The sequence below is a fragment of the Lupinus angustifolius genome, chromosome LG09 (genome assembly GCF_001865875.1).
Source record: "Lupinus angustifolius cultivar Tanjil chromosome LG09, LupAngTanjil_v1.0, whole genome shotgun sequence".
NCBI classification, from domain to species: domain Eukaryota; kingdom Viridiplantae; phylum Streptophyta; class Magnoliopsida; order Fabales; family Fabaceae; genus Lupinus; species Lupinus angustifolius.
The window spans coordinates 3,333,630-3,347,418 of NC_032017.1; the positions used below are offsets into that span (position 1 = coordinate 3,333,630).

The 13,789-nt window shown below is 33.4% G+C and overlaps 1 protein-coding gene across 1 annotated transcript; it reads left to right on the forward strand.

The window, feature by feature from the left end:
- On the forward strand, window positions 2,265-3,093 carry LOC109356161. Its single transcript, XM_019599496.1, has 2 exons — window positions 2,265-2,559; window positions 2,591-3,093. The coding sequence occupies exons 1-2, from the start codon at window positions 2,265-2,267 to the stop codon at window positions 3,091-3,093; spliced, it is 798 nt and encodes a 265-aa protein (XP_019455041.1).

The window sequence follows — 13,789 nt, forward strand, 5'->3', positions numbered from 1 at the left end:
AGTTTAATTGGAAAGTTAAATTTGACACCTGATTTGGATTATCTTCCTTCATACATCATTATTTCAGGAACGGATAATGATGTATGAATTGCTTTTACATAGTTTTTAATGCTAGTTAATCAGTCAATTAGCCAAGGAATTGGCAATTGAGTGATTATCTAATGATTTTACATTCAAGGAATTGATGTAAATGAATTGCCGAAAATGTGCATCAAAATCAGTAACTTCGCAAGTTGCTTGGAATTGAATCTATGGATGTCAAAAGGGAAAGATGATGAATTTCGATATCAACTCTTTTAAATTCGTAGTTAACTTTTTATTCTAATTTAACCTTGTTACAATATCATTATCAAACAAATTCATGCAAATAGTTTCTCAATTAATTCTTGTAGGAAATATTGTAAATCCACTCTGCTCCTTGAGGATGATATCCTGGTACTCTACCGGATTTTACTACTTGGACGAAATGGTGCGCTTGTCGTTCCATAAATATATAACAAGGTTTTGGCGCCTTTGCCGGGGAGCAATGAGCGATTTACATTAGTTCTTTATAGAGTTTATTGAGTTTTGTACATAGTTATTCTTTAATTCTTTGTAGTATAGTGTAAACTGTTATGCTAACCTTTGTTGTAGTCTTCTTATTTATGCTTTTGCAAGGTAAATCTAAAGAAGAGCAACTATAATACAATCCATATATTGAGAAGTCTGCTAAAAGTAACCGGAAGAAAGCAAAAAAGAGGAGACAACAAGGTCCTCAGGAAGCAAAATGTAGCTCTGAACCGGCTACAATTTCTACAGTTTCAGAATCTCAGTCATAGAAGATGGAGAATGTCAATAATGCTGCTGATAATAACCCAAGGCCTAATCCTCCAAGGAGGACATTAGGAGATTATGCCATGTATCAAAGTCCTCTGCACTACTCTAGCATTGTGATTCCACACACTGCCAGGACAGTGGAAAACAAGCCTGCATACCTGAATCTAGTCAGTGCTCATCAGTTCACGGGCAAGGACTATGAAGATCCATATGCTCATTTGGATAATTTCTATGAGATGGTGGCTACTATGGGGTATTTTGACACCAAGAGGGAAACTGCATACATGATGTTGTTTCCATTTTCCCTCCTTGGTGAAGATAGGGAATGGCTAAAATCACATCCAACCCAAAACTTGACCAATTGTAGCGATTTGGAAACAAAGTTCTTGACAAGATTTTTCCCTCCGATGAGGTATGTGCATGCAAAGTTTGAAATCTCAACATTCAGACATGGTGCTGAGGAAGCTTTTTATGAGGCATGGGAGGGTTTTCAGATGTTGCTGAGGAAATGCCCCAACCATGGGTTTGAGGATATTGACCAACTAAACATCTTTTGTAATAGGTTGAAACCAGAGACTAAGATGATGTTGGATGTCGTAGTTTGTGGCACCATGATGGCGGTGGATGCTGAGCAAGCCACCAAAATTATTACTGCATTATCTGCTACAGATCGGCAAACTCAATATAATAGAAGGACAATACAAAAGAGAGGGGTGTTGGACTTGAATACTGATGATGCCATTCTAGCTCACAACAAAATTCTGACACGACAGATTAAGGCACTTACAAAGCAAATGCCCAAGTTGCCTCAACAATTGAATGTGGTACAGACTCCATATGTTCATCAATAGGTGCTACAATGCGAGTTTTGTGGGGTGATCATGTTACTGGTCATTGCTCAATGCCTACCAACACACAAGCAGAAGAGGTTTAGTATGTTAATAATCAACCTCGTCATGCTAATTTCCTTAACAACCCTTCGTTTAACAATTAGTTTTCACATGGTTAGAGGGAAAACCGGAACCAGAATCATAACTTTGGGTGGAGGCAGGATGCAGGACCATCTAACAGACAACCACCATATCAACCATCTTATCAGCAAGGCCCACATCCACCATTACATGATAGGAAAACAAAGTTAGAAGAAACAATAGAGAAGTTAATACAAGTCTCTATTTCAAACCAGAAAAATAATGATGCTTCTATTAGGAATTTGGAGACTCAAGTGGGTCAGTTAGCTAAGCAAATGGCAGAACAGAATTCAGATCGACAACAATTCTCCACCAACACTCAAACCAATCCAAAAGAACACTGCAAATCTATCACTACTAGAAGTGGTAAGGTCGTTGGTAAAGGTATTGGTGAGAACTTAGCTGTTGAGGAAGAGGTTTTGAGAGAAAAGTGGTAAGGTCGTTGGCAAATCTATCAACATTCCTTTCATGGAGGCGATGGAACAAATGCTTGTTTATGCTAAATTCATGAAGGACTTGTTGACAAAGAAAAGAAAGTTTTTGGAAGAGACAATGACCTTAGAAGTTTGGTGTAGTGCTATCATTCAGAAGTCTTTGCCTGAGAAGACTAAAGATTCGGGCAACTTCACTATTTCGGTCATTATTGGTGAATTATCTATGGGAAAGACACTGCTTAATCTGGGTGCCAGCATTAATTTGATGCCTCTTTCTATGCTAACAAGAATTGGCGATTTGGAGACCAAGCCTACCAGGATGACCTTGCAACTTGCTGGTAGATCTATAGTATCCTTATGGAGTTGTAGAGGATGTTTTGGTGAAGGTGGATGGGTTGGTCTTTCCTATAGATTTTGTCATCATGGATATTGAAGAGGATAAGGAGGTTCCTCTTATTTTGGGCATACTTTTCATGAAGACTGTCAGGGTTATTATTGATGTTGATGATGGGAAGTTGAAGGTAAGAGTTGAAGACCAAGAGGTTAATTTTAATGTTTTTGAAGCTATGCAACATCCGAGGGACAAGCAACACTGCTTTCGGATGGATGTCATTGAGGACTTATTCATGCTTGATGACATTCATTTGAATAGAAGTAGTCCTTTGGAGAAGGTTTTGAGGGGAGACCTAGAAGGAAATAGTATGGAGGAGGACAAGATGATCAAGACATGTTTGGCAGAGTTAGATACACCCCGCAAGGTTGTATCTAATCAGAATCAATTTGAAGAGTTGGAAAAAGAGAAGACATCAGAGGCTCCAAAGGTGGAGTTGAAATTACTTCCTTCGCATTTGAAGTATGTATTCTTAGAATAAGGAGGACAGAAATCGGTACTCATCAGCAGTGCCCTTTCATGTGATGAAGAACAACTACTAATTGGGGTGCTAAGGAAGAATGTAGGGGCGATAGGATGGACACTGGCTGATTTGCATAGAATCAGTCCATCTTCTTATATACTTTCATGATTAGAGTGTTGTAATAGTGAGGAGGAGTGACTAGATCTTCGTTGTTGGGATTTTAAATGTAATCTTCTTACCTTATACTCCTGGATTCAATTCTAATGTAATTTTTATTTGATTTTGGGAAGTTTATCTCGTTCTTAATGCATGAGTTTAATTAGCTACTGAATTCTTGTTCTTGGGTTCAAGTTTAATTGGAAAGTTAAATTTGACACCTGATTTGGATTATCTTCCTTCATACATCATTATTTCAGGAATGGATAATGATGTATGAATTGATTTTACATAGTTTTTAATGCTAGTTAATCAGTCAATTAGCCAAGGAATTGGCAATTGAGTGATTATCTAAGGATTTTACACTCAAGGAATTGATGTAAATGAATTGCCGAAAATGTGCATCAAAATCAGTAACTTCGCAAGTTGCTTGGAATTGAATCTATGGATGTCAAAAGGGAAAGATGATGAATTTCGATCCCAACTCTTTTAAATTCGTAGTTAACCTTTTATTCTAATTTAACCTTGTTACAAAATCATTATCAAATAAATTCGTGTAAATAGTTGCTCAATTAATTCTTGTAGGAATTAGTGTAAATTCACTCTGCTCCCTGAAGACGATATACTCGCACTTGTCGTTTCATAAATATCTAACATACATATGTCGGAGCTCGAGAGAGGATGACACATATCAAAGATCAATTCACTCTCACAACTTAAAGTTCATGAAAATGAGCAAAACAAGGATTTGTGAGTGTAAATGTGGTAACCTTTATCGTGGGAACTCTCCCTAAATTAGATTTCAATCATTTTTAATATTTTCATAATTATTCTTGTCAATTTCTCAATCGTTCTAACTTCAATTTTATTTCCTTATTTGAGTGCAGTATAAATAAATTGTTATAATTAAAGGAATTTTCCAGTCCTCGTGGGATCCATACTTTATTATTTGATGATATAATTGTGTACTTGTGATTTGTTATACCAAGTGTGTGTAAGAAGTGTGAGTTATACACACAGAGAAATAAGATGTCAATCTCAGATAAGTTTGTGCAACCATTCATTCCAAGTTTCGATGGTCATTATGATTATTGGTCAATGATGATAGAGAATTTTCTTAAGAACAAGGAGGTGTGGAGCCCGGTGGATGAAGGGATCTCTGCTATGGCAATTGGGACAACATCAGCAAGTGAAACACAGATGAAGGTCGTGGAGGAGGCCAAACTCAAAGATCTGAAGGTCAAGAACTTCTTATTCCAGGCAATTGATAGAGAAATCCATGAAACAATGAGTGACAAGGGGACGTCGAAGGCAATTTGGAATTTAATGAAACAGAAGTATCAAGGGTCCACAAAGGTAAAAAGGGCACAAATTAATGCCTTTAGCCATGAAAGAAGGAGATAAGGTGGACAACTTTTTGGGACGAACATTGACTATGGTGAACAAGATGAAGTCAAATGGTGAGACAATGGAGCAGAGTATAGTGGTTAGTAAGATACTTAGATCATTAACTGTTAAGTTCAATTATGGTGTTTGCTAAATAGAGGAGTCAAATGATCTAAGTACTTTGAGCATTAATGAGTTGCATGGTAGTTTGTTGGTCCATGAATAAAGAATGCAGGGAGTAGAGGAAGGGGTCGAGGTATGTTTAGAGGAGGATTTGGCAGAGGTAGAAGGCAACAACCTCTAAACATAGCAATTATTGAGTGTTTCAAATGCCATAAGTTGGGGTACTTTCAATATGAGTGTCCTAGCTGGGAAAAGAATGAAAATTATGCTGAGTTGGAAAAAGAAGAAGATATTTTGCTGATGTCTTATGAAGAATCTCATCAAACAAAGAGAGAAGAGATATGGTATCTTGACTTGGGCTGCAGTAATCATATGACAGAGAACAAAGAATGATTTCTGAATTTGGAAGAAGATATCAGTAGGACAGTAAAGCTTGGGAATGATATGAGAATGCTAGTGGAAGTAAAAGGAAGTATAAGGATGCAATTGAATGGCATAATCCAGGCAATATCTAATGTCTACTATGTTCTTGAGCTTAAAAATAATTTATTAAGCATATGACAACTTCAAGAGAAGGGCTTAACCATTTTAATTCAGGATGAGACTTGCAAAGTATTTCGTCCTATGAGGGGTTAATTATGCAAAGTAACATGAGTGAGAATAGAATGTTTCATGTGTCAACCTCTATGCAACCGAAAAATTCCTTGTGTTTGCAAGCTGAAGTTGAATCAGATAAAGAGGCTCACGTGTGGCATTGTCGCTTTGGGCACTTGAATCACAAGGGACTAAGAACACTTACCTACAAGAAAATGGTGATTGGCTTACCCTCTCTAAAATCTCCAAAGGAAATATGCACCACATGCTTAACCGGCAAGCAGCATAAAAAGCATGTAGTGAGAAAGAGCTTGTGGAGAGCATCAAAGCAACTTCAGCTAGTGCACTCAGATATATATGGTCCTATCAAGCTTGCTTCAAACTGTGACAAGAGGTACATATTAAGTTTTATCGATGGTTTTACTCGTAAAACTTGGGTTTACTTTTTACATGATAAGTCAGAAGCTTTTGTAACATTCAAAAAATATAAGGCTTGTGTTGAAAAGGAGATAAGGGCATACATAACTTGTTTGAGGACAGATAGGGATGATGAGTTCACCTCAAATGAGTTTGGAGAATTTTGTCAATCACAAGACATTAGTAGACAATTGACAGCAACCAATACTCATCATCAAAATGGAGTTGCCGAAAGGAAAAACATGACGATTATGAATGTTGTTCAATATATGTTAACCGAGAAGCAAGTTCCTAAAGCATTTTGGCCCGAGGCTGTGAGATGGTGTGTACACAATCAAAATCGATGTCCAATAGTAGCAATTGAAAACAAAACACCAGAAGAGGCATGGAGTGGTGAGAAACCAGTGGTGGAGTATTTTTGAATTCTTGGATGTGTAGCACATGTTCATATACCATACCAAAGGAGGAGTAAGTTGGATGATAAGAGTAGAAAATGTGTCTTCCTAGGAGTCAGTGATGAGTCCAAGGCTTGGAGGTTATATGATCCAATTTCAAAGAAGATCGTTGTTTGTAAAGATGTTACTTTTCAAGAAGAAAAATGTTGGGACTAGGGCATAACAGAAGAATAAATAAAGCAAGATTTATTAGAATGAGAAGATAAGGATAAAAATTATGGAGAGGATGACCCAGATGAATAGTGAAACGGTGAAATAGGTTCAAAAAATTTGAATAGCAGTCCGACAGAGGCACTTCCACCTTCAAATGAGTCAAATAAACATGGAGAATTGGTTGAATGGAGGGTGAACGAGGAAGAAGACCACCAGGTTGGATGGCAGATTATGATACAGCAAAATGATTATATGAAGAAGAAAATATGAAAGTAATGATGATGATGATGACTGAGGATGATCCAGTTTCGCTTGAAGAAGCAATGAAGAGCAAAAATTGGAGAGAAGCAATGTCAACAAAAGTTGAAGCTATAGAGAGGAATCAAACTTGAGAACTTACTGTACTGCCTAAAGGAGTCAAACATATTGGAGTTAAATGGGTATTCAAAATTAAGCTTAACGGAGATGGGGATATAGAAAAGCTCAAAGCAAGGCTGATGGCAAAAGGGTATGCACAACGTCATGGAGTAGATTACACTAAAGTATTTGCTCCAATGACAAGACTTGATACCATCCGTGTGATACTCGTAATTGTTGCACAATTTAGTTGGGAGGTTTTTCAACTTGATGTGAAGACTGCTTTTCTTCACAGGGAGCTTAAGGAGGAAGTGTTTGTCAGCAACCTGAGGGATTCATAAAGAAAGGAGAAGAAGATAAAGTCTATAGGCTGAGAAAAACGTTATATGGCCTTAAAAAGATGCCTCGAGCTTGGTACAGCAGAATTGAAGCTTACTTTGTGCGCGAAGATTTTGAGAAGTGTCTCAGTGAACACACACTGTTCACAAAGTCGCAAGGAGGTAATATATTAATAGTAAGTCTTTATGTTGATGATTTGATCTTTATTAGGAATGATAAAGCCATAGGTGATGAATTTAAAATTTCAATGATGCTGGAATTTGATATGTCGGACTTGGGAAGGATGAGACATTTTCTCATAATAGAAGCAGGGATCAGATGGAATTTTCATCTGCCAAAGAAGGTATGCACGAAAAGTGTTAGCAAGGTTTGACATGGGAGGTTGTAATGCATTAAAGAATCCAATAGTCTCAGGTACGAGGTTGTCCAAGGATGTAGGTGGAGTTAGAGTTGATGAAACTCTATTTAAGCAAGTAGTTGGAAGTCTTATGTATTTAATTGTCACTAGGCCTGACTTGATGTATGGTGTTAGTCTAATAAGTAGGTTCATGTCCAGTCCCACTATGTCACATTGGCTTGCAGCAAAAATAATTTTAAGGTACTTGAAAGGTACAACTGATCTTGGAATTCTTTATAAGAAAGGAGAAAACAACTTGAGATTCACAGCCTTTATGCACAATGACTATGTTGATGACTTAGACGATCGGAAAAGTACTTCTGGATTTGTGTTTCTGATGGGGTCTACTATTGTTTCTTGGTCCTCAAAGAAACAATAAGTGGTTGCTCTTTCCACTACGGAAGCAGAGTATATAGCAGCATCATTGTGTGTTTGTCAGTGCGTTTGGCTCATAAGAGTGTTGAAGAAACTTGGAATTGAAGAAAAGACAAGAACTGCAATTATGTGTGATAATATCTCCGCAATACAGTTATCGAAAAACTCAATGTTTCATGGGAAAAGCAAGCATATTGATGTAAAGTTCCATTTCTTAAGAGACTTGGTGCATGATGGAGTTGTTGAGTTGAACTACTGCAACTCTGAGGATCAAATAGTAGATATTATGACAAAACTAGTAAAGTTGGAGTAGTTTGAGAAACTTTGTGGCATGCTTGGAATGGTTGAAGTTACTAAAGAGAATGAGAAAGCATCAAGTTTTACTCTCGCCCGAGTGAGAGGTTGTCGCTCAAGCGACAATTCACAAGTTTAGAAGCCAAAATAGATGTGTGTCTCTCACCTGAGCAAGAGGGTGTCGTTCAAGCAACAATTTATAGTTTTAGAAACCAAAATCGTTGTGTGACTCTCGTTTGAGCAAGAGGGGTCACTCAAGCGACAATTTGCAGTTTTGGAAGCCAAATCGTTGTGTGTCTCTCGCTTAAGCAAGACACACAGTCATCCTACTCGCTCAAGTGAGACTAAAATGTAGATGCATTAGTTTAAGGGAGGGAATGTTAAAGATATTTAGCTGTTTTATATTTAGCCATTTTGTCCTAGTCTTTAGGGAAAATAAAACCGTTCTTTCAGTTTCTTAATGACCACATTATAGGCATTGAAAATGTGGCTGGTTACTTTCTTTTCTGTTTTGAGTAAGGCTATACATAATCTCAGTTGATCAATACAAGGGCATGCAATCTTTCTTATTTTCCATTATCTATTAAATTTTGAGTTCTAACAGTTAATACATCATTCACCATTCATTTTAACTACTTTTTTGAAAATTCAGTCAATATATTTTTGTCTGATGCTTATAAATATTGTCATTTGTTATTTATTTTGATAGGCAATTTTTTTCTTTTTTACTTTCAAATTGGTGGGAGAAAAAATGCACCTATTGGATTATAACAATTATTTAACCCATCATAAAATACTTAATTATTTTTCTTTCAACCATGAGTGGATAGTAGTGGAGCTTTTTATTGGTACATTGATGCTTGATAACATATTACTCAATTAGTTATATAACAGATAAGGTATAGTATCGAAGTAACGTTAGTTGACCTTGTTATTTTAAACTTGTCTGAAAACAATTCTTCATGTCGTAAGAGAGTTATTCGCCCCACAACTATGCCACTCATCCTTTGACTTCAAAAATAATATAACTTTTATTAGCTCACTTGTCATCTTACTATTAGATTTAGCATATATGTATTCATACTTTTTAGAGCTATAATATAAAATATCGTTACATATTATACATAATTATGACGGCACCATTGTTATTACTTTAAGTTATCATGCACTAGAAGATTTAGTAGTTTCTTTCATTTCAACAAAGAATGGATCATAGTTGAAATTTGAAGCTTGTATATTGGTTAGTTATATAAAAATATAATTAATATTCTTTAAGGTAAAGCACCCATCAACATAGAAGACAACTACGAATAGTAATATTTATATATCGTTAAGTTAGAGATTTATACACAACCAATATATCATTCATTTATATTATTTATATTTAAAAATTAATGATGGTTAATATATGAACAATAGATGATAAATCGCATTATAAAAAACGTACTAAATCTTTTTTCTCTTATTAATATTCTTATGCTTACATATTAAATCTATGACGGCGGCTATAAGTATTGCCATTGTTTTTAATTACTTAAGCCGCCATGGACTACAACATACTTTATTTTTCTTTTGAATAAATAATGGATAATAGTTAAACTTTGAAGTTTGATGTATATTTCTTAGTAGGCTTTGGGGCACCATTCATAAGATAATTTTTTATTTATAAACAAGTCAGAAAAGAAGTGCCCTTCATGTGATAAAGAAAGTTTTCTATTAACCGACCCACAACCATGCCACTTTTCATTTGACTTCTCAAATAATGTAATCTCTCTAAAATGTATGTGGATATCTCTAAATATATCAAGTCTCTCTAAAATGTATGTGGATATCTCTAAATATATCAAGTGAAGGGATAAAGTGAAAGGGTTAAAAGTTCGAGTCTTACCCATAAAATATATTAATATTTGTTGATAAAAAAGAATTAGTCAGGATCAGAGATATTAAAGTTAATAAGATTTTTTTGGTATATCAAATGGTATTTTTCACCTTATGGTAAGAAACTAATCTCTTCGGGGTAAGTGAATGTCTCTCCCAATAAGTATTGCTATCAGGAATCGAAGCTTTAACTTTTTAGTCGACCTGTGCGTCTTATAAAATCTTATATCATTAGACCAACACTTTGTTGGTAAAATCAATAAAAATTACATTATGGTGTCATTAACTCTTTCCATGAATATATTCTCTATAGAAAAAATTTCGAGTTAACCTATATTAAAGTATGTATCACATAAACTAATCACTTATAGCCTTTTGGTCAACCTATGAATCTTGTAAAACCTTATATTACTAGATCAATACATGACAAATGATCTCGCCCATCTCATATACATCTTTTATTGGTGCATATCGGCTGAAGTAAAGTTAATAAGATTTAAATTATAGTGTCATTAATTAACTATTTCCTTGAATATATTCTCTATAGACAAAATTTCGAATTAACCTTGATTAAATTATGTATCACATAAACTAACGCTATATAGATAATGCAAAATGTGTTTAGGTATTGATTAATAATTAAAAGATTTTAGTTAGGATTTTTAATTTGAAATTATTTTATTTTGTAACATTTTCATTATCTTAAATTATTCCAACTTATATATATATATATATATATATAGGTAATACATTATTCGTCATTTATTTATATTACTTCTTTTAAGATTCAATGATGAATAAACATGAATGATAGATAATACAATGACAATATATAAACGCATATACTATTAGTACATACATTTTTCTTCTAGATCCAATAAGATGTGACAAGTATCAAATATCCATATACACATATTTATAAATTTATTTCCATCTCCTCAGTTTTAGTATATATATTACAATTTTTTTTCAAATATTTTTAAATCATATATGACTCAATGCAGTTCCAAGTATATAGAGTTTAATACGGCTACATTATTATAATTAGTGCGACATCGTAATTGTGGAGGATAGCTATGGAGAGTGGTCCTTCAAATAGATTGTGACCGGAGAAATGCAGTGGGATTATGAAAAGGAAGTTACATGCATGTGCAGAAGGCTCATTACCTTAAATGGGTAAGAAGTTTGAGACATTGAAGTATGCCCCGTTACGAAAGTTACTCTAAGTGGAGAGACACTAATTGGAATCCAGTCAGCGTTAAACCAACAAAAGATGCTCCTCACATGCAATGTTCAAGGCAATTATCGGACTTCAATAATGAGTAATTTGTAGAATAATATCTTATTAAATTGTTGGAGATAAACCCACTATATTCTAATGAAAAAATGAAAAGGTTTATCAAAAACATATTAGAAAATACAGTTGTAGAGTAATATAAAGTTGTTGTTTCAAATTTAAAATTTAAAAACATATTATTTCACAATAAAAATATATCATATTAATTTAAAATTTAAAATTTTATTATTTTTTGTGTTTTTGTTTTATTGTTATTAATACAAAATATTATGAGACATGATTTGAAAGAATGTATATCATGATACTTATAATTAATGGATAAGTCGGAAAGGAAGAGAAGATGAAGATAAAAAAAGCATTGAGACTGAAGCCTAAAGGTAAAGATAAGAGCATGAAATATAAAATAATGTATTTTCATTCTAAATTTGTTAGTCTTCCCTTCTTCACTTAACTAACATAAAATACTAATTATCTAAAATTTAGTATCTAACAATCTTTGAAGAAAAACCCAACTTTAATTACTTATATTTAAAATTGATACATAGCAATCTAGAAAACCGCACCTTAATAGGAACCTCCCACACTACAAATACTACTCAAATTGCACTTTTGCCCATACTATTACCATAACAAATCTATCACTCACACATGAAAATTGAAAAATACAGCCACACATAATCTAAGATCACTAGACATGCCCTTTCTGTTATTCATCTCACAACTTATGTAAAAATGGTACAATATTCATCCATTAACACAAAAAATAGAGATTCATGTAGGAACCAAACATTTCTACATTGACCTTATCTCTAAATGAGAATATGTGCATGTATTCATCTTTAAAGTACATAAAAGATTTCAACACATTAATGACCCAATAATAAACACACCCATTTTCTCACTTTAGAAGAGATCAACACAAGATTATTGATCCTAGTCCATAAAGAATGTTTATCTAGGTATAGGTAGCAAAGAACAATGATATATCCTCTTCATAAATATCATTCTAGTCACAAGAAAATGACATATATCATTTGTAAATAAATCATTAATAAACAAAATATTACTTTGTGACATATATCCGGATATATCATTTTCCGGTAATAAAACAAATGAATTTCACTTTTTTCTTGTTCCTCCATTTTTTTCTTCATATTTTCACTTGGAAGTGGGAAGATTAGTGATGATGAGGATCTGGGCCACCAGGACTAAGTCGATTGATCTCATATTTTGTTCCCAACAAAAGCTTCCTCCTTCTTATGATTTCCTTAAACACTTCTTTGGCACTTTCCTTAAATGCATGGTTTTGATTATTGTTAGAGAGTGAAGAAGAAATACTATGAGCTTCTTGGCAGAACAACATTGATATGAAGAAAATGATAAAGCATAACATCTTCAAGCTTGCCATAGAAACTGCTTCCACATTCAAAGTTTCAAGCTATAAAAATGGTGGGGGGACTCTAAGTAGTGATAATTACATTACATACATATATATATATATATATATATATATATATAGGCAAGAGAATTGTTTTTATGTGTGAGTGACATGCGGAGAAAAATATAATAGAAAAAATATGTATATATTATCCGTGTAAGAGTTTTTTATATTGTCATTGTATCATCCACCATTCATTTTTATTCAATATTGACTTTTCATAAAAAATCAAATAAAGGGTGAATAATACACTGACTATGTATAAATTTTTACACCATCAATACATAGATATTACTCCCAATATAATATATGGTCAAATACCATCAATTGTGATTGGACATTCCTTGTGTAGTTGAGAAAATATTTTCATAAACATTCAAAGTCAAGCACTAACAATTGTTTATTTTTCTAGGTTTAGTTGGAACATTGCTCTCACATATTTTTTTGTGATTTTTAGAATTTAATCCATTCATGTCATTTGATGTCTTTTAACCCTTCAAGTTTTCAAGTTTTCAATTTATGCAATATGTACATCTTTATATATTAAAGATATATGATAGATTATTTTGGAAGATGATAGTTGGTTAGAAAGTTATGAATTAGCAAGTTAGGTTTATGTTAATTACTTGCCTTACAAACTTTCTTTTCATTCTTTTCTCTTGTATAAATAAGTCATATTGACTCACTTCTTACTCAATCAATTCAATTCATTCAATGAGAATATTATAAATCTTTGTTTCTCATTCTTCTTTCTTTAAGTTTCTTTAAGCTTTCTTTTATACACTTCTTGATTCATCAAGAAACTTTCTTTTCATGACTCTTACCAGATTTTAACATTATATCATAAAAAGAAATATTTGATGTCTCAAATAATGTCTCATATTTTGTCCCACCCAATGATAAAAAACAAAACCAACAATAATAATGAAGAAATTATATTTTTAATTGATATGACATATTTTAGTTTGCATAAAATATTGTATGTGACAAAATTTAAGACAACAGATCTATGTACTTAAAGGCATGTTGATACATTATATTAGTTATTAAATAAT

Bases quoted from the DNA above. Each gene is read 5' to 3' on its own strand.
- LOC109356161 (XM_019599496.1), top strand. From the start codon at position 2,265: ATGGAACAAATGCTTGTTTATGCTAAATTCATGAAGGACTTGTTGACA. The intron at 2,560-2,590 runs GTAGATCTATAG...ATGGAGTTGTAG, and splicing joins GATGACCTTGCAACTTGCTG to AGGATGTTTTGGTGAAGGTG.